This window comes from Lontra canadensis, unplaced genomic scaffold, assembly GCF_010015895.1.
Source record: "Lontra canadensis isolate GAN:19392208 unplaced genomic scaffold, GSC_riverotter_1.0 scaffold3, whole genome shotgun sequence".
NCBI lineage: Eukaryota > Metazoa > Chordata > Mammalia > Carnivora > Mustelidae > Lontra > Lontra canadensis.
Window position 1 is genome coordinate 55727547 of NW_022630997.1, and position 22225 is coordinate 55749771.

A 22225-nucleotide genomic window follows, 5' to 3' on the forward strand; every position below is an offset into this window, starting at 1 on the left:
TCTAATGCTCCAATGAACATGAGAACACAGCTATCTCTTTGAATGGATATTTTCAATTCTTCTGGATATATATTCAGAAGTAGGACTGCTGGATCATATATGACTCCATTTTTAATTTGTCAAGGAAGCGTCATACTATGATCCATAGCAGCTGTGCCATTTTACATTCCCACCAACAGTGCACGAGGTTTCCAATTTCTCCACATCCTTGCCAACACTTGTTATTTTCTGTTTTTTGGATAATGGCCATCCTAATGGCTGTGAGGTGATATTTCATTGTGGTTCTAAGATATATTTTTTTTTACTTTTATTTTTATTTAAATTCAATTAGCCAACGTATAGTAATTGCATTTCCTTAATGATCATTTGAGGTTGAATATCTTTTCGTATTTGTCACTTGTGTATCTTCTTTGGAGCAATGACCATTCAAAACCATAATCAATTTTTTAATTTGTTTTTCTTACTAAGTTTAGGAATTCTATAATGTGGGTATTAATCCCTTATCAGATACATAGTTTACAGATATTTTCTCCTTTTCTGTAGGTTGCCTGTTGGTTGTTTCCTCTGCTGCAAAGAATTTTTAAGTTTGATGTCATACCATTTGTCTATTATTGCTTGTGGTGCCTATGCTTTTTGTGTTATATCCAAAAATAACTGACAAACCCAGTGACATGAAGCCCTTCTGCTATGTTTCTTCTAGGATTTTTATAGTTCCAGGTCCTACATTTAGGTCTTTGAACATTCTGAGCTAATTTTTGTATATGGTATAAGGTAAGGGTCCAAACTTAATTCTTTTGCCTGTGGATCTCTAGTTTCTCTAACACTATTTGTTGAAGAGACTAACCTTTCCCATGGTATAGCGTTGGCACCTTTGTCAAAGATATTCTGACCATATAAGGGAAGTTTATTTCTGGGTTCTCTGTTGCGTTCTTTTGGTCTATATATCTGTCTTTATGCCAGTACCATACTTTTTGATTACTGTAGTTTTATAATATGTTTTGAAGTCAGAAAACGTGAGGTCTCCAACTTTGTTCTTCCTCAAGACTGATTTCACTACTTGGGGCCCTTCAAGATTCCTTATGAATTTCAGAATTTTTTTATTTCTGCAAAACATGACATTGAGATTTTTTCCCCATAACTTTATTTTTTTTATTTTTTTATTATATTATGTTAGTCACTATACAGTACGACATTGGTCTTTGATGTAGTGTTCCATGACTAATCGTTTGCATATAACACCCAGTGCTCCATGCAATATGTGCCCTCCTTAATACCATCACCAAGCTAGCCCATTCCCCCTACCCTGCTCCCCTCTAAAACCCTCAGTTTATTTCCCAGAGTCCATGGTGTCTCATGGTTCTTCTCCCCCTCTGATTCCCCCCCCCCTTCATTTTTGCCTTCTTTCTCCTAATATCCTCCATTAGTAGTCCCTTATGATAACTGTCTTTCTCTGCTTGACTTATTTCACTTAGCATAATATCCTCCAGTTCCATTCATGTTGATGCAAATTTTGGGTATTCATCCTTTCTGATGGCTGAGAAAGAAAAACAAAACTAGGGGTATCATGTTGCCTGATTTCAAGCTATATTACAAATCTGTGATCATAAAGACAGCATGGTACTGGCACAAAAACAGACACAGATCAATGGAACAGAATAGAGAACCTAGATATGGATCCTCAACTCTATGGTCAAATAATCTTCAACAAAGCAGGAAAAAAGTATCCAATGGAAAAAAAGACAATCTCTTCAATAAATGGTGCTGGGAAAATTGGACAGCTATGCATAGAAGAATGAAACTCGACCATTCTCTTACACCATACACAAAGATAAACTCAAAATGGATGAAAGACTTCAATGTGAGACAGAAATCCACCAAAATCCTAGAGAAGAACATAGGCAGTAACCTCTTCGACATTGGCCACAGCAACTTCTTTTAAGACACATCTCCAAAGGCAAAGGAAACAAAAGCAAAAATGAACTTTTAGGGCTTCATCAAGATAAAAACCTTCCTTGTAGTGAAGGAAACAGTCAACAAGACAAAAAGGCAACCTACAGAATGGGAGAAGATACTTGCAAATGACACTATAGACAAAGGACTGATATCCAGTATCTATAAAGAACTTCTCAAACTCAACACCTGAAAAACCAATAATCAAGTCAAAAACTGGGCAGAAAACATGAGCAGACACTTTTCCAAAGAACATACCCATGGCTAACAGACACATGAAAATATGCTTATTATCATTAGTCATCAGGGAAATTCAAATCAAAGCCACACTGAGATACCACCTTACACCAGGCAGAATGGAAAAAAATTGACAAGACAAGAAACAACAAATGTTGGAGAGGTTGTGGAGAATGGGGAACCCTCTTACACTGTTGGCAGGAATGCAAGTTGGTACAACCACTTTGGAAAACAGTGTGGAGGTACCTCCAAAAGTTAAAAATAGATCTACCCTATGATCCAGCAACTCTACTACTGGAGATTTTGATAGTGTTTACAGTGAATCTGTAGATCACTTTGTGTAGTAGGGCATTTTAATAATACTAAGTCTTCCAATCATGTGTCTTCTTTAATTTCTTTCACCAATGTTTTGCATTTCTCAATATCCACACCTTTCATCTCCTCAGTTAAGTTTATTTCCTAAGTATTTTATTCTTTTTGATGCTATTATATTTGGGATTATTTTCTTATTTTTGGATTGGTCATTGTATAGAAATGCAATTTACTTTTGTGTGTTCATTCTATATCCTAAAACTTTGCTGAAATTGCTTATTCGAACAGTTTTTGTGTGTGTGGAATCTCTAGTGATTTCTACATGCAAGATCATGCCATCTGCAAGCAAATAATTTTACCTCTTCCTTTCCTATTTGGATGCCCTTTTATTTCTTTTTCTCTACCTGACTGTTCTGGCTAGGACTTTCAGTACCTTATTGAATAGAAGTGGTGAGAATGGGCATCCTGACCTTGGAGGAAAAACTTTCAGTTTTTCACCATTGAGTGATGTTAGCTGTGCTTTTTGTATTTGCCCTTCCTTACATTGAGGTAATCCTCAGTTTATTTTTTTTTAAGATTTTATTTATTCATTTGACAGAAAGAGATCACAAGTAGGCAGAGCGGCAGGCAGAGAGAGAGGGGGAAGCAGGCTCCCCGCTTAGCAGAGAGCCTGATATGGGGGAAAGAGATCACAAGTAGGCAGAGAGGCAGGCAGAGAGAGAGGGGGAAGCAGGCTCCCCGCTTAGCAGAGAGCCTGATATGGGGCTCGATCCAACGACCCTGAGATCATGACCTGAACTGAAGGCAGAGGCTTAACCCACTGAGCAACCCAGGCACCCCTAATTCTGTTTATTGAATGTTTTTTTTTTCATGAAAAGATGATGAATATTGACAAATGTTTTTTACTACCTACCTGAATCCTGTGGGTTTTTGTCCTTCATTCTCTTCATGTGGTATATTACACAGATTGATTTTCACATGTTAAGCCATTCTTGCATTCCAGAAATAAATCTCTTTTGGACATGATATATAATCCTTTTAATGTGCTGCTGAATTTAGTTTCCTAATATTTTGTTGAGGATCTTTGCATCTATATTCACTAGGGATACTGGTCTGTAGTTTTCTTGTAGTATCTTTGATTTTAGCATCAGGGGCCTTATAGCATGAGTTTGGAAGTGTTCCATCCTCCTCAAATTTTAGGAAGAGATGAAGAACTAGATTGAATCCTTTGTTAAATGTTTGGTATCATTCTCCAAGGAAGCCATCCAGTTTTGGGCTTTTCATTATTGGAAGATTACTTCTGATTCAATCTCCTTACTAGTTAAAGCTCTGTTGAGATGATTTTTTTTTTTATCTCTTCATGATTCAGTCTTGGTAGGTCATATATTTTTCTAAATTTACCCATTTATGCTAGGTTATGCAATTTTTTGGCATATAAATGTTCACAGTTGTCCTGTATGATCTTTTTTTATTTCTATGGCATCACTTGTAATATCTCCTCTTTCATTTCTGATTTTTGTTATTTGAGATCAAACTCCCCGATCAAAAGACGTAAAGTAGCTGAATGGATTAAAAAAAAATGGCCAACAACAACAACAACAAAAATGTCCAACTATATATGTTGTCTGTAAGGGACTCACTTTAGATATAAAGAATACACAGGCTGAAAGTGAAAGGAAGGGAAAAGATATTTCATTGCAAATGGAAGCTGAAGGTAGTTCTTTTTTTAATTTTTTGATGAACCTCCATTCTGTTTTCCAAAGTGGCTATCCCAGCTTGCATTCCCACCAGCAGAGTAAGAGGGTTCCCTTTTCTCCACATCCTCGCCAACATCTGTCATTTCGTGTTAATTTAAGACCTTCTGACTGGTGTAAGGTGGTATCTCATTGTGGTTTTGATTTGTATTTCCCTGATGCCAAATGATGTGGAGCATTTTTTCATGTGTTTGTTGGAAATTTACATGTCTTCTTGGGAGAAATGTCTGCTCATGTCTTCTGCCCATTTTTTACTGGATTTGCTGTTTTGTGATTGTTGAGTTTGATAAGTTCTTTATACATCTTCGGATAGCAGCCCTTTATCTGTTAACATCATTTGCAAATATCTTCTCCCATTCTGTAGGTTGCCTTTTTGTTTTGTCGACTGTTTCCCTTGCCATTCAGAAGCTTTTATCTTGATGAAGTTCCAATAGTTCATTTTTGCTTTTGTTTCTCTTGCTTTTGAAGATGTTTCTAGCAAGAAGTTACTGTGGCCAAGGTCAAAGAGATTGCTGCCTATGTTCTCCTCTGGATTTTGATGGAATCCTGTCTCGTGTTTAAGTCTTTTACCATTTTATTTTTGTGTATGGTGTAAGAGTAAGGTCCAGTTTCATTCTGCATAGGGCTGTCCAATTTTCCCAATACAATTTATTGAAGAGACTGTCTCTTTTCCATTAGATATTCTTTCCTGCTTTGTTGAAGATTAGTTAACCATAGAGTTGAGGGTCCATTTCTTGGTTTTTTATGTGTCTCAGTGGGGATGACTTTAGATGGACCTAGTTGGAATCTTTTAAGTTTCTTCCTTCCTTATCTGGGAAGCTTCCTGCCATTGTGTCTTCAAAGAAACTCTCTGCTCATTTCTCTCTTCTCTTCAAGGACTCCCATATTGTATAAATTGGACCTATGACAGTGTCCTATAAGTCCCTCAGACTTTTTTCACATTTCTTATGGTTTTTTTTTCCTTTCATTCCTCTGATGTGATCATTTCAAATGAACTGTCTTTAAGTTCACTGATTCTTTCTTCTGCTTTATCAAGTCTGCTGTTGAACCCCTCTACTGATTTCTTCAATTAATCTACTGAAGCACACTGAGTTTAAGACAATTACTTTTAATTCTTTGTCCACTAATTCATAAATCTCCATTTCTTACATTGGTTTCTGAAGATTTTTTTTAACACAAAAAGCACTCATTAGTTTATTGATCCTAATGTCATCAGCTGCTATAAATTAGAAGCCTATTTGCATTTTTTTAATTTATCTTTTTTTCAGTGTTCCAAAATTCAATGCTTATGTACCACACCCAGTGTTCCATGCAATACATGCCCTCCATAATACCCACCACCAGGCTCATCCCACCCCCACGCTCCCCCTCAAAAACCCTCAGTTTGCTTCTCAGTGTCCACAGTCTCTCATGGTTTGTCTCCCCCTCCGATTTCCCCCAACTCATTTCTCTTCTCCATCTCCCAATGTTATTTTGTTCTTTTGGTTGAGCCATGCTTCCCTGTTTTGTTGTGTCCTTTGTTAATTGCTATTTTTTTTGTTGTCATTTTTGCATTTTAAAAAGGCAGCCACCTCCCCCAGTTCTTATGGACTGGCTTTATGTATTGGAAGACTTTTATCAGTCAGCCTGGCTAGAGATTTTGGGGGCCTTTCAAACCTTTTACAAGGACACATGTTCTCTGAGCTTGTGTAATTTTCCAATTAAAGAGGTTTTCCAGTTTATTTTTCATGAAGCATTAGTCTCTTTCTCCCTCTGATGTCTATCTACAGTACTGCAGGTTCTCTGGCACTATCACAGGCTGCTGAGCCTTCTTTTGCTCTCAATAGCCAGGCATCCAAAGTATACCAGTTCCCCATCAGCACTCCATGTCAAGCAACAAAATATAAACAAACCCCTCATGTAGTTCCCCGCTCCAAGAAAACCCTGGAACATTGGATATATGTTCCACTATTCTCTTTTCCTTCCAAGGCACAAGCAGCATATTGGGCTTTTCCTTTTAATTATTAGCTTTACTGGCCTGTAGGAGGGGCTGATATAGATGAAATGAAACCAACTTTCTGACCCATTTCAATGCAGCTATTCTTGCCTTTGCACTTGCTTGGGCATTAATATAATGGCTTTTTGGACTTTATATTATTAAGTCAGTGTTTCTGTAGGGGAGTGAGTTCTGGAGTGTTCTATTCTACCAGCTTTCTGACCAAAGACCAGTTTATTTCTGTAATCTCACATTATAAGAAACTCAAGGGAAACAACAGCAATGATCAACAATTTATAGTAAGAACTACTCTTTGATTTAGAACAAAGGGTACTGACATCCACTTCTCTCTCTCTCTTTCTGAAATTTTTTTTTCCATTTAAAATATATAAAGCTTTTTTGTATTGTACAGACCATATTATATATTATCTCACCTCCACTACACTTCATCTCTGATTCCAGTCAAGCTACAGTTAATGACACTGTGCAGGTATCAACCCATTTTGTGCTAATAGTATCTCATCTCAAACTTATACCAAACAGACACTTCCCTTCGTGCTCTGGGAGCTCATTGGATACATGCAGGGTCAAGAGTTGTCATACATATGTAACCCAGAGGCGCAGAGAAGGCCAACCTCATGGGGCAACCCTCCTCCTGAAAGACAGAAACTTACAGACAAATACTTCTCCTTTTAGTGTCTTAGATGGGTGATTTAGGGATGTGGTCTCTGTGACTACCAGAAATAGCTGTCACCCTCAGAGGTAACCAAGTCAGTAATGCATCATTGTATTGGCTTTGTTTTTTTTTTCCTTCCCCATTTGACTCTCCTTATTCCCTCACCTCCTCTTCTCAAATAAACTAACTATTGTAAGTCTTAGTCTTGAGGGACAGAAGTAGACAATACCAGGCTAAGAAGCACATTACTTAAGCAGGGCCTTACTCCATGGGATCTCCCTTTCTTTTCTGTTATTGAATATAGGTGGGTTTCCTCTATTCTACTAGACTATATTCCTCTTACACGTAAAAGGCTTTATTCACTTGTGAAGTCCCATAATATGACCTCATGATTTTTTTTCCAAACACAGTAATTGCCCATTGAGTTTTTCAGATGGCCTCATTATTCCTAATGATTTATAATAAAACACAATTTTCACAAGCTTGAAAGCTAATCATTTATTCAGATCTTCCTTCGAATTCAAATCCATTTTTATAATATTTTGTTGCTGAAGCCTAAATGTTTTGACATAGTCAAATGCAATTTTCATAGATAACAGCATCTCAGATGTCCATTCACTGACAGTAAATATATTTTTGAAGGCAGCTTTCTATTTAGGTGACAATATGACTGCCAGCAATGCTTTACTAAATTATAAAGCCCTGTCCTCTCCCTGCCAAAAAATCATCTATAGATCTATGCTAAGCTTGGGTTTCCTTTACCAATATTACAAGATAATTAAGAAAAACATTCCTCCTGGATTAAAATAAACATTTCTTTATATGAGTCCTCCTGCAACACTCAAGCTAAACATTTTTCTGGCTTTTTTTTTTTCCAGCATAACAGTATTCCTTGTTTTTGCACCACACCCAGTGCTCCATGCAACCCGTGCCCTCTCCAATACCCACCACCTGGTTCCCCCAACCTCCCACCCCCTGCCCCTTCAAAACCCTCAGATTGTTTTTCAGTCCATAGTCTCTCATGGTTCACCTCCCCTTCCAATTTCCCCCAACTCCCTTCTCCTCTCTAACTTCCCTTGTCCTCCATGCTATTTGTTATGATCCACAAATAAGTGAAACCATATGATAATTGACTCTCTCTGCTTGACTTATTTCACTCAGCATAATCTCTTCCAGTCCTGTCCATGTTGATACAAAAGTTGGGTATTCATCCTTTCTGATGGAGGCATAATACTCCATAGTGTATATGGACCACATCTTCCTTATCCATTCATCCATTGAAGGGCATCTTGGTTCTTTCCACAGTTTGGCGACCGTGGTCATTGCTGCTATAAACATTGGGGTACAGATGGCCCTTCTTTTCACTACATCTGTATCTTTGGGGTAAATACCCAGTATTGCAATTGCAGGGTCATAGGGAAGCTCTATTTTTAATTTCTTAAGGAATCTCCACACTGTTCTCCAAAGTGGCTGCACCAACTTGCATTCCCACCAACAGTGTAAGAGGGTTCCCCTTTCTCCACATCCCCTCCAACACATGTTGTTTCCTGTCTTGCTAATTTTGGCCATTCTAACTGGTGTAAGGTGATACCTCAATGTGGTTTTAATTTGAATCTCCCTGATGGCTAGGAAACAATCAAGAAAACAAAGAGGCAACCCACGGAATGGGAGAAGATATTTGCAAATGACAGTACAGACAAAAGGTTGATATCCAGGATCTATAAAGAACTCCTCAAACTCAACACACACAAAACAGACAATCATATAAAAAAATGGGCAGAAGATATGAACAGACACTTCTCCAATGAAGACATACAAATGGCTATCAGACACATGAAAAAATGTTCATCATCACTAGCCATCAGGGAGATTTTTCTGGCTTTTTAAATCAGATCATTATAATCAAGCAATTTAAAAGATAACAATTTCTTGCCAAAATATTGATTTTGCTTTAAAAAGCTCAGAATATGATAAAGGAACCAGCTCAAAAAACACGTAATACAAGCTTCAGTGGTCCTCTATACAAGATAAATAGTGTGTTACTTCTCAATAATGAAGAAGAAATTAAAACAATTCTGAAAATACTTAAACTTTGGACATAGTTATCTTTTTAATTGAGATTTTACTCTAATGAACATTATTACATTTCCCTACTATGTTTCTCTAATGGTTTATATGACATGTTTAAATCTTGGCACATGAAGCTTGCTAACTGGACATGATATAAAAGAAGGAAAATGTTACAAAAAGACGCTACTTGGGGAAGTACATGATCATCTTCGTTCATCTAACACAGTTAAGTCAACACCAACAAATTTCAACTATGGTTAGCATTGCCATTCCTGAACAATTACTGTAGAAAACCTTAAATTAAAGAAAAAAGAAAACCTTAAATTGGGTAACATCAAACCCACAAGACACTGTAAACCTGACTGCCAAGATGTCAACAGAGCTCACACAGCCAGCTGTCTTGTGAGTACTTGCTCCTCCAAACCAAGATACTCCAACTATCTTCATTCCACCCTCCTCCCCCATCTGTTGTGAATGCTAATGTGTGGTACTCATATAGGCAAATTCCTACCCAAACTGCTCATGTACATGAACTCAGTCAGCTTCCACCACTGCAATCCATCCACTATTGGGCTTTTATTATATACTGTACAAAAAAACTCAGAATACTAAAACTGGGAAAGATTTTAGGGAAATCTAATCCAAAACCCTGAGAGGTTAAATGACTTACACAGTGTCTACACAGTGTCAATGGCAAGGCTGGATCACGAACTCAAGTTGCCTGATTCCTGGTTACCCACTCTTCTGAGAGGAATGGTTTATTTCCTTCTAACCAAAAATATGTCAGTGACTATCCTAGTGCCATGAGCAAACTAACATTAAAGACCACTTATTACAAGAACAGATGGTCTCTTTTCTGAGATGCTTCAAAAATCACATTTAAACAAGTATCTGGAGATGTATTCTAATAAGAAAAAGATAATCGAGTATCTATAACTAAATAATTCTACTCACCTTGACAAATTTCAATGTATAAAACTAATCCAAATCAGACACAGATACAAATTATTCAACATTTACCTCACTTGAATTACTTTGCATACCCTTATTCAAAACTCTGCACTAATATACTATCACTAATAGTACAACATTCTACACAGCTCCTAGACTAAAAGTAAAGGAAGACCCCCTTACATGTGGACAATTACTATGCCTTATTTAGATAACGCAAAAATGTTGGTATTTCTGAAGGCCAAGCATATGCCCTACCTTTAAAGTTCCATTCCAGGAAGTCAGTGCCAGGTCCATAGCCCAAAATAGGCAGTTTTTAATCCAGCTCCACCATGGGTCATTTATTCTATAAACACAGCACTGGACTAGACGTTGGAGAGGAATAGGAGATGAATTTGAAACATATAGACCACGTACAGGGAACCAACTGTAAGCCAACTTGACATCCATTACTATATCATCTTCACTCAGCCCTGCGAGAGATATTATTATCCCTGTTTCATGAAGAAAATAGAAAAGTTAACCAAGGCTACTAGAAGGCAGAGCTTTGGAACATGTGCAGTCTCACCAAGAATTCTAAACCAACTGCATACCTATAACCACATTCCTCTGCCTTTCAGCAGGGATCCAGAGAAACACTAACCTATTCTGGAGTATAGTTCAGCATCTTAGATCCAGATTTGGTATATCTCCACACTGCATAAGAGTTTCAACTCTACAACAACCTAAGAAGAAAAGTACTGTCTAGATCCACGAAGAATTCCAAAAAGAAACCTACTCCCCAAGTTTAAAGTGTTAATAGTCTTTCTGTCAGTACAATACAGATCCCAACAGCACCGGTATCTCCTAGATTGCTGCATGAGAGGTGGAGGTGACTGAACACGCCTAAAGCACCAGCAGGCAGAGTGTCTCATACAAATAATTAAAGTTGGCTGCTGCTTTCAAAATCACTACCATTCTTCAGTAACCATACTCCTCAAAATTTTTCCCTCAGAATAAAGTTCCAAAGGAGGAAAAAAAAACACAATTCGCATTTACTACAACATAGTCTATAACTGTAAAAATTTTTTGACCAAATGTACTATTATTCAACTGCAAAATTTTAATTTTGAAAACTGCTTAGAAATACAGAAACGGGAACCTGGGTGGCACAGTCGGTGAAGCATCTGACTCTTGGTTTCGGCTCTGGTCATAATTGCAGGGTCATGAGATGGAGCCCCAAGTCAGACTCCATACTGAGTGGGAAGTCTGCTTGAGACTCTCTCTCTCCTCGGGTCCCTCCCCATCCCACCCCCACCGCTGGGTCTCTCTCTCTTTCCAAAATAAATATCTCTCTAAAAAATACATAAAAACAGTTAATATATTAGATTAAAATACTAAATATAAAATAGTAGCTAATGATATAGCATGAACTACATAAACTCTATGCAAATAGTCAAAGACTGTATGTCAAGGTTATATTTAAAAGCAGAAAAGTAAAAATAGCTGTCAGGAAAGTGAGATTACTGATGATTATTTTCATTCTTAAAAAGTTTCCTTCATACTGCTTTTGAAATTTCTATAACAAATGTGTCCTTTTAAATTATTTTATAATACATTAAATAGGTATCTAACTTAATGGGAATCTGTAAGAAAACTAAATTTATTCTGAGCCTACTGCACAATAATAAAGATAATATATTCCCCTATAGGAATATACAGGTTTGGGCTCTTCCTAAGTCCCATATAATACACTAAACAATGCTGTGCCAGTTATAAATTATGCTCCTAGACTAAAATGCTTCAAGATGGTCTAACATGGAGAAAGTACTTCAAGGACAAAACAAATCAAAGAAAGATAAGGATCTGAATCTTTTTAATTTTGACCATAACCATGAAACCATGTAGCCAAGGTTTCTCAAAGTATAGCCCTAGCATCACGACCTAGAGTCACACTGAGATTCTTTTCAACATGCAGATTCCAACTGCCACAGCAATCCTCCAGCCTACACAATCAGAATCTCAAGCATAAGCCCAGAGTTTGCCTTTCTGCACAATATTCCCAGATGATTTTTATGCACACAGATTTTAAGAACTATTGATCTGCAGACATGTTAATCAGGTAAAATAAATACCTTTTAAAATTTTCAGTGAAAGAAACATATAGAACTCTTGACTCTGGATAGGTAATTCAATTACATCCTAATTTCTCACAATTAACAGCTTAAACAAGTCAGGCTGTAAGATCACAGGCATGAGGAGCAGACATCCTGCAAATCTGTTGTCTCTTCTGCCTCACCTGTCAAAGTTTCCAGAAAATAATTCTGTGTACTTTAACAGGAGTCTTAAAAGAGCCATGCCCTTTGCCCAAAAATTTCACTAGTAAGAATTTTTCCTACAAGAATATTCAAGGGTGCAAACAAGGTTTTTAGGCAAGAGTGTTTGGGACAGCAGTATTAATATTCACCATTTGCCATTTTTCTGAATATATGCAGTGTATCTGGCCCTGGGGCTTACACACAGTATTTCTAACCCTCAGTAGTTTTATCCCCACTGTAGACAAAAAAAGACTAGGGTGCAGAGAAATTACTTACTTGCCTAGGCAGGTTAGTTTTTAACCTGCCCAGGATCTGAATCTCGGGCAGTATGAGTAAAAACATCAGGCTCTACCCACTCCCCACCTTGTGAAATGTTTTAAGATGTCATAATGTTTAAGCAAAGTATGATATATCAAGGTGATATTTCATATCCATTTAAAACCATGCTCTTCAAAAATCTTTAATGAGGTGGAAAATACTCATGACACAATGGTAAGTGAAAAACTGGGTGTGATTCCAATTTAGAATGTAGGGGACACAAAACACAGAACCATATCTATCTTATCTATCTTGGTTTTGTCTGCATCCCCAAAGCCTAATGCTAACAATGTACCTGATACACAGTGGGAACTCAATATCTGTTATAAAAATAAATTATGTGTCAGCATATTTTTTAAAGCCCAGAAAATAATTCCCAAAATAAAATCAGTGGTTATTGCTAGATTTCCAAAACACAATAGTGGTTATTGCTAGATTAAGAAGACTTCTGGTTTTTCTTTTTTATATACATTTGTACTTTCAAGTATTCTATAAGTTTATATTACTTTCATAATGAGAAAAAAAACCCACAATGACTAATTTTCAAATCTTATGTTTGACCATCTTCCTATACAAGAGATGCAAGTAAGCTTCAGATAAACTCAATATGCAGACTAATGTGTGGTTTACCTTACTCACTGTAACAGAGAAATTTCTTCAAATCTACAAGGTGAGAAGTACCTTTTTCAATGCCAGCATCATAAATACCAGTGGGAGTAACGAGTATTAAACTTGTTACAAATAAATGTTTTCATTATCTAGAGTCATTAGTAGCTTAGGAGGTAGGAAATGGATTTATAAATATATAGCATCCACAAAATGTTTCCATTAATAGTTTGTGTATTTCAGATACTGCCCTAAATGTTAGTACCATAAGGATTAAAAATCAATTGGTGGGAGAAAAAGAAAGAAAGAAAGAAAGAAAGAAAGAAAGAAAGAAAGAAAGAAAGAAAGAAAGAAAATAAATCAATCAATGTCGTGGCTTCTGCAGTATAGCAAGGGTTTCTTGCCAAGGTCATCCCCCATACACAGCAAGAGCCACTATAAATTAGCATTATAATTGTGCCTCATCCCATCAGGAATTATTAAGCATTTTACATAAAGGAAAATACATGGTCACTGTACCCATGCATTTTTTAAGCAATACATTTTAGAATAAAGCCAAGAATGAGCCAACCGGTGTATTTTATTAGCTCGTCACTCTGAACAATTTCAAACACCAAAGCATGGCACAAATCTGATGGTAATTCTACTGTCAAACTGCGTCCAAAATGACTTCATCTTCTGAATAAACTCTGACTTTCTTGGCCAGATTATACTGCAATAACCAATCTCCAAAAAGCCAAAAGGACAGAAGCAAGACCTACACTGAACCTGTCAATTCGAAAAGCAATTTGAGATGGGTGATAGGCGGGAAGGAAAAGAGAAAAGATATCGTGGAGTAATAAAAGGGAAAATGGGCATTTTTATTGTTGTGTAATTTTCGACTAAAAAAAAAAAACTGACATGGAGAAAACAGTGGAGGAAAAAAGGCAATTACATTACTTAGTGGGCCTAGGTTCTGTTTGTAAAAGCAGTAACAGGATGAGAACAGCTCTATATGATCAAGGATATTTTGTCTTTGGAATTTAAGTTTATTCCTGGATTATGCCAAGAAAGAAATTCCACCTACCTATAACATTACCAAATAATCTAAATTGCTAGGGATTATCAATGCAGGCCAGTCGCCAATACAAGTAAGCTTCTGCTTCAGTCACAACTTCGAATTTTTGTCACAATCCCCACTTCACCTATCGTGGGGAAACCGGGTTAGATCCATTCTGCCTCCCCTTTTTTCCTTGCCTACTTCTGTTAGAGAAGCTGGAAAAGCAGTTACAGTCCCAGAATCTCATGTAGCAAAGAGCGACCAAAGAAATACAGATGGAAGTTTCAGGAGAGAGATTCTTCCTCAAAATCTTGAATAGAAAACAATGTTTCCTCCATTCCCCTGCACAGACCCCAGATGCACCTCCAGGAACAGACAGCCAGTCTAGAACAATGAGGCCAAAAGCCAGAGAGTGGGGATGGCAGAGGTGAGGAGGGTAGTCAGTCACTGGGCTCCTTGAGGACCCTGGGGCAACTATTGGGGCTTAGACCTCTTCCCTCCAGATTTTGTGTCAGGTGAGGAAAATAAACCCCTGGCTTGTTTAAGCCGCCCTGTGTTTGGTTTTCTGTTAGTCACAGCCAAATATATTCCTGTCCATTAAAATCATCAATATGACAAACCTTTCTATGTTTTAACTTATCAATGATCCACTTCACCAAAACCCCACAAGCCTTTGCAAAGTTAAGACTTACTGTGAGTACCTGCATTGACCAAGAGTGCTTACTCAATGCCCTAGAGGCCAGGGACATACACCCACCTGGCTTTATCCTTACAGGATCCTAGGAGAGGCAAAGTTAAGACCCCAATCCAGGCCAGTCTGACAGCAGCTCCTGAGCTCTTTACTGAGGAACTACATGATCTCTGATGGACTTTTTTACTGTTTATAAAGCAATCTTAACCTTCAAGTCTGAGCTCAACCTCAACTACAATTGTCCTAACTAACTTTCTGATTGGAGAAAGACTTCTAAAAAATAAATAACCCCTTCCCCAAAACAAAAGGGATACACATGTAGTTTTTTTTTAAAACCTGGAGAGCATTTGCTCTTTAGTGTTTTGAAATCTTTATCACACGGCACAGAGCTGTGGCTATATTGACATCCACCAAGCACCATGAGCCTAGCACTGGGTTAAGCATTTCACGTGCATCGTCTTATTCAGTGCTCACAACATCTCCATTTTACAAGTGAGCAAATAGAACACGTCTGGGCACAGACTTTGAAAAATGCCTCTTTCTAGACACCAGTGAATGACAAGTTCAAAGCAAGAGGGAAATGGATTTTGCTGCTGCTCTTTTGTAAAAGTATCAGAAGTGAAAAAAAAAAAAAAAAGAAGTGAATGGCTCAGGACCCTTCAAAGAATGAAAAATACTCAAGGCAAGGACAACTAACAAGGGCATAAAGCTCTCTCACCCTGAGCGAAACCTAAAATTCCACAGTCATGTCTAATATAGCTTTACTCAGTATATACTCAACGACCTTTACAAGAAGCTAATATACTCATCACAGTGTAAGCTGCCAGGAAGGTCAATAATATTTAAATAGCTATGAATACTTATCATAAGACCATTTAATTTCTTTTCCAATACACTTGATTTTCATTTGCAATATAAAAATGTGCATTTTATGAACTATGGTTTATAATGAACAGTTATCATTCATTTATTCAGCATTTCCTACATGGCCAGCACTGTGATGCTTTACATATATGATTTTTGTCTTAATCATCACAAGCACCTCAAGATGCTAGAACTATTAATACCCCCTTTTATTTTGTGACTGATTCATTCACTGATTGATGGGGGGAGGGCAGAGGGACAGAGAGAACCCCAAGCAGGCTCCACACCCAGCACGAAGACCACTGCAGGGCTCAATCTCACAACCCCGAGATCATGAACGAGCCAAAATCAAGAGTCGGATGCTTAAGTGACTGAGCCACCCAGGTGACCCAACACCCACTTTCAGACAGAGGGCCACAGGTGAATTTTCCCAAACTCCCTATTAGAAGGCAGCATCAAGATCTGGCCCAGCGCCCTGTGATTTTAACCCCTAAGCTTCATAAAGTTTGGTTTATTCCTGTTGTATTAGCCTTAATCAAACATTAGCTAGAAACCTGTATCAAGCTTAGCTCTTCCTTATCTTCACTTTCAGTTCTCCCCAATTTTCATACATTTGTGCTTTGTATTTCTCCCACAAAATACCTAAAACATAGGACCGTCTTCACTAAAGATTCACTTCACTTGTTGAATTAAAGAGATAACATAATTGCTGCTCTTACTTTTAATCAATGATGTGTTGGCAACCTATTTTAGTGGCTACTTCTGCTACGCAAGCCAGAAGTAAATGATCCCTATTGTGCCTGTCATTGTAAAAATGCAACATGGTTTTTAAAGTCTTTAACAGCAATATCCTAAAAGCCCACCAGATGTCAACCTCAGTTCATAAAAATAGGCCATTTCCCACCTGTAATACTTCCTTCTATGATGAAACAAGGGATTCAGAACTTTGAAAATGGCTATGCTTCTAAATTGTATGTAGGAATTTTTAATTGTATGGCATGCATGTATGTTTTGTAAGTTAAGAAGAAAAGTGTAACAGTAAGATGTAAAACAACCAAAAAGACAGAGAGAAAGAAAGAAAGAAAGAAACATATACAAATTCCATGTTTGCCTCTCAGGCCTCTAGCAAACACCAAGACTATTTCTGACTCTTCTGACCTATTTATTTCGTACTTTCCCCCAGACTTTCTTCTATACTATTCTCCTCCTCCTCTTTGCATACCATAAGTCACATTTAATTGACTTAAATGAATCAATACTAGTATTTCACACGAGGCATGAACTCTGAAGTTTGAAAATCAGTATTAAATAAATTAAAAAACAATTTTTCCTTACGATTAAACAGTGCTGTCCATGGTATGCATTCCAAGGCTGAACGTAAACTTCAATAAACTTGAAAATAATTCTCATTTATAAAACCACTGACTGATAAAATTGATAATCTTCATTTAGGCAAAAATGTCAGATACTCTGCAAGACTGTTCCAAAGTGGTTATCAGACAAAAAAAGATAAAGGAAAAAAAGAAAAAAAAGAAAGGAGAAAAGAAAAACTAGCAATTTTTCCCTACATTTTCAGCCTGGTGGTTTTTATGTATATAAATTATTTTGGGATTCATTGTTCACCCAAGAATGGTATTTCATTTCTCTGATCAGTGCCCTACTGCCCATATTTTAACCTCACTGAATTTTTGGTCCATTGCGTAGAAGAAATTCTCTACTAATAAAAATGCACCCATTAAAGATTAACTTGCCCCCAGGACAGTCTCTCTAAAAACAAATTCCAAGCATTATAATCACTAATTTGTATTATGTAGACTTAAAGACAGATAATCTTATTTACCCAGATTTAAACTGGAAAGCTGCATATATTTTAAGGCAATTATGAAAAGAAAAATGGCAAACCCGATTCACATAATCAGAAATCCAATCAGGCAAGTACTTTTACTTACTTGGCACTTTTCAAAAGAAAAAGTTTTATACTGAATAATATCTAACAATATTAGAATATTTATTGACTTGCCAAACTTCCTATCTTGGTCTCTATTTTAATTCCACAATACGAAATTGCAGAATTTTTTGGTTCTCCAAATAATTAAGTATACACTATATGTCAGAAATTGTAATGGGCACTGGAAATCTTTTGTATCTATGCTGTAATATTTATTATTAATAATAATAAAAGCATCTAAAATATATTGGGCTGTTATTTGTCCAACAGCATTTTAGCTTATCAGGCATTGTACCTTTTAATTCTCACAAAACCCCAACAGAAATACTATTATCAGTCCCATTTAGAGATTGGCAAACTGAGACAAAGGCCCAGAAACTGTCCCAATGTCTGTAGGATATCAACCTAGGTCTGAGTGATGCCAGTGGCCACTCTCTGTATAATCCCCTGGCTTAAAACAATGAGACACAGGATTATTTTTGGTTCAGAAAACCAGTCTCATTCCTTCAAACATAGTAGTTCTATATAATTTAACACTAGGAAGCATGCATCACAAAATGCCTTGGTACACTGTGTACCACGTTCTATTGCCAAACAAGTTCAAAATTTACTTTCTCAGAAGGCATAATTCACTTATTGGTGATTTCTGGAAAGTTAATCAAAACCCTATGTTTAATCATTAAAGAATTCTTTGGAGCTGAAATGTAAATATTTCATTATACATTGATTGTTGAAGAAACGTTGCCTCTGTTAGTGTTAGGACTTCTTGTGAAAGAAACTTTATCACTGAAGCAATTTTAAACCACCTCATGTCAGAGTAGCTAAGGGAGCAGCCTTCAAATTTAAGAAATGCTTCACCCATATTTCATTTTATTCTAGAGGAAAATTAATTAATTCAAAAAAGAGGGGCACCTGGGTGGCTCAGTGAGCTAAAGCCTCTGCCTTCTGCTCAGGTCATGATCCCAGGGTCCTGGGATCGAGCCCCACATCGGGCTCTCTGCCTGACGGGGAGCCTGCTTCCTCCTCTCTCTCTGCCTGCCTCTCTGCCTACTTGTGATCTCTGTCTGTCAAATAAATAAATAAAATCGTTTAAAAAAAAGAAAAAGAAAAAGAAATCCACTTCCAAAGCTCAGAGGGCTGCCTAGAAACTAATATCGCTGTCACTCTCTGTGCATGCACAAATGGAACAGGTAAGGAAGACATAGTATTGTTAGAAGACCCATCTTTCACATCATCCCAAACTCATGTAGGAAACAATCTCACAATACTTTTTCTGAATAAACTTAATATTTTGTTTTAGAATCAGAAATTAGTCAAAAAGAACCATGGAACAAATTAAACAACTAAAATGAATCGAAATACAACTTTAATTTCCAAATCCTCTATAATTTAATTTTTAAATCCACTATACGATATTCTTATTTGAACAGTTTATTACAAAAGTAACTCTCCTAGAAACATTATATAATTTAAGGAGGAAAAAAGAGAGAAAGAGACAGACATGATAAGCACTAGGGATGTTTATCAGTAAAAATAAGCAACAAGGGAGCTCATCCAAAAATCCCAGCCAAACACTCCTGCTATTTGTTTCTACCAAGTTATTGTCTTGGAAAACATGTTGTTCTCTCTTAAAATAACCTGCTTAATTGTCTTTAAAAGCCACTGCATTTCCAGGGAGGGCTAAATAGCTCCGATGTTGTGATGCACTGACTGATAAAGTCCAAATAAGTTATGCACAAAGCGACAGAAGAAAGTTGGAACCGCCAATCCTCTCTTGATATAAAGACACTGGCTACTGAATGAACCCACCATTTGACCCTTAGTCAAATTAATGTCTGGTCCTCTACAGTATTTTAAGAATGACAGCCATTCAAACCATCATATTTTTCTGGATGAGGGAAATGACCACACTGGTGACTTACAGGTAGGCGACTAATTAACATTTTTAAGGAAGGCCAAAATGACCTTGGACATTTTAGCGTTCACTCTAAGAATTCCAATCCTCCCATTAAAACTCAGAATTTGTCTCCAGTCCTAAAGCTGTTATGCCTGGGAAAGTCCCAGAGAAACTAGGGGGGGGGGGGGGAAATTGTGTAAGACAGACTCTTATAATACAGGAAGATTTTTATGAACTGAGTGTAACTCAAGATGTGTTTTATAAGCCTGTCACAGTGTCTTCCAACCCAGCAACACTGCCCTGACACAGACCCCAGGCTCTGGCTCTTTACCCCCATCCAGGCCCCTTTTACTCCAGAGTGGAGGGTGGGGGGCGGGAACTCCTATCTTAAGCCCTGACATCTGCGGCGTTTCCCAATAGCTAAACAAGGCCCCTCAGCTGGAGGAAGCGGATACTGACAGGAGGAGAAACAGGGACAGAGCGCTAGAATTCAAGGCTATCAAGAAGTGGAGATACAGTCATGCATACTCTGTGTGGCCGCAGTGGGTCCTGATGGCACAGCCCGGGCATCGAGACTAAAGTTAGCATCTCCAAAGTATCGAAGTGAACACAACTGGGACGCGCCGGTACAAACCCGGCCTTTGGCTTTTCTAAAGCGGGTCAAGTTAGCACAAGGCTCCCGGTGCCTGGAGACCTGAGAGGCGTGGAAGGGTGGAGAGTCCCGCGAGGTCTCCACTCCTTGGGTGTCCTGCGGCTTCGCGGGAGAGGAGTCCGGGAAACTACGTCGGCTATGGACTGGGGTGGGGAGCTGGGTGAAGAGCGGGGATGTCCGGGAAGAAGTGCGGACTCGGTCCGGGAGACCGAGAACGTGGGGGGATGCCTACCTTGTAACATGGCCTCAAGTTTCTTCCTGTCCACGCGGAAGCGCTCCTCGCTCCACTCGGGGCTATGCAGGGGCGCCCCGGCGACCAGGTCGTCCTCGGAGCCGGGCATGGGCGAGTCAGTACTACGTTCGCTGTTGGAGCCCGGGTCCGAGTGCGCCGTCAGGTAGCCGGGCTCGCCCTGGGCGGCCATGGTGGGCGCGCGGCGCTCGGGCTCCGGCTCCGGCTCCAACTGCGGCCGCCGCTCCGCCTGCGCCCCCGCCTGCGCCCCCGCTTGCAGTCCGGGCACGACTGGCTCCCCGCGACGCGGCGCTAGCTCGTCCCCCGGCAGCCGCCAACGCCGCCGCCACAGAGCCCCCGGCGCATCCCAACTCCGAGAGCCGCCCGCCGCCCAGAGTCCGGGCCCGGATTCTGGGCCAGTGACTGCGCCTCCCCCTGCCAGCAACGCCCGAGCGGAATGAGCGCGCCGCACCGCCCGCGCCTCCATCCGCAGGGCTCCGGCGCCCCCTCCCCGCCCGCCGCCCCGGCCGCAGTGAGCTCATTGGCCCCGCCGGCCCACGGGGAGCCGCGGCGGGCGGGCGCGCGGGCGGGGCGCCCTTGGCGCTCGAACACACTCGCGCGCGCACACTCACCACGTACACACTACTGCTTTTCTGCACTTACTCGTACAAAACTTGTCCCGCCCGTATACTTTCATGGTTCTTCAAACACAGACACTCACCAGGTTTAAAGCACACTTTCCGAACGCACACCAAATGCACACGTAATTCCCCTTCTATTTACATACACACACTACACGCTGTAACTCACAACCCCTGCCGGTCCCAGAAGTTTGAAACAAGAGGAGGGAGAAAGGAGAAGACTAGCGGAAGAAACAATGTCCATCTCTTGCAGACATCATTGTGGTCATTGCTTTCACGCAGTTAATTCCTCCGCTCAAGTTCAAACCCAGATCACTCCTCTTATCACAGCAAAATGGTCAGCTGCAGAAGAAGTGGACAAGAAGCTTACTCTTTATTGTGAGGAAAGGGATTTATTTCTTGAATGAAGTGAGGAGGGAGTCATTTTCTATGTGATTCTCAAGGAAAATATTCAGCTTGATTTGAAAGGGGGAAGGCAGGGTGGCAAAGAAAAAAAGCCTCTCAGGGGGAAAGGGTGGTTAGCTGAATCCAGTTGGCATCTAGGCAGCCTGTTTTGTCAGGGACCGAGGATGGTTCTCTGTTTTCCAGGTCAGTCTCATAAAGGACCAGCAAAGACCCTATGATCCTAACTGCCCAGGCCAACCCACCGGCTGCCACTTGTAAACTTGGACTTGAAGCACCGGGGAAGAAACTTGTTTGCACCAGGAATGCCCTTGGAACTCCATTTTGCGTTCCCACTGATTCATCTCTGGTTGTTTTGTTTTGCTTTGTTTACTCTTTTAGAGGGTGGGGTTTGGAATGGGAAAGCGGTCTGTTACTGTGTCACAGAGAGAGGCTTATTGGCTTACACAAGGGGCAAGTTACACTTAGCGTCAATAGAAACTCGTATAGGTTCAGTTGCCTAGTTAACAAGAATTGATTGTGCCGTGTACTGTCCTGTACTGACAGATGAGGTAATTAAGACTCTGAGAAGTCAAGTCACATGACTAAGGTCACATAACATCAGATAATGGAGACAAGAATCAAACCCAGGTCCATGTACCTGGCAAATAATTTCCACAAAACCCTACCTTATTGAGCAGAAAAACTTCCTGCTCAGAATCACCTTCTGAAAAACT

General features: G+C 39.2%; 1 protein-coding gene across 3 annotated transcripts in view; it reads right to left on the bottom strand.

Moving 5' to 3' along the window:
* Nucleotides 1-20684, bottom strand: part of BICC1 (BicC family RNA binding protein 1) — a 261380-nt gene extending 240696 nt beyond the window's left edge. For all 3 annotated transcript variants that reach the window (XM_032842699.1, XM_032842690.1, XM_032842707.1), the window contains exon 1: nucleotides 20470-20684. In XM_032842699.1, coding sequence (XP_032698590.1) covers nucleotides 20470-20659 — 190 coding nt within the window. In that variant the 5' untranslated portion in view covers nucleotides 20660-20684. The remainder of the gene's footprint in view (nucleotides 1-20469) is intronic.
* Nucleotides 20685-22225: the final 1541 nt, after the last annotated feature.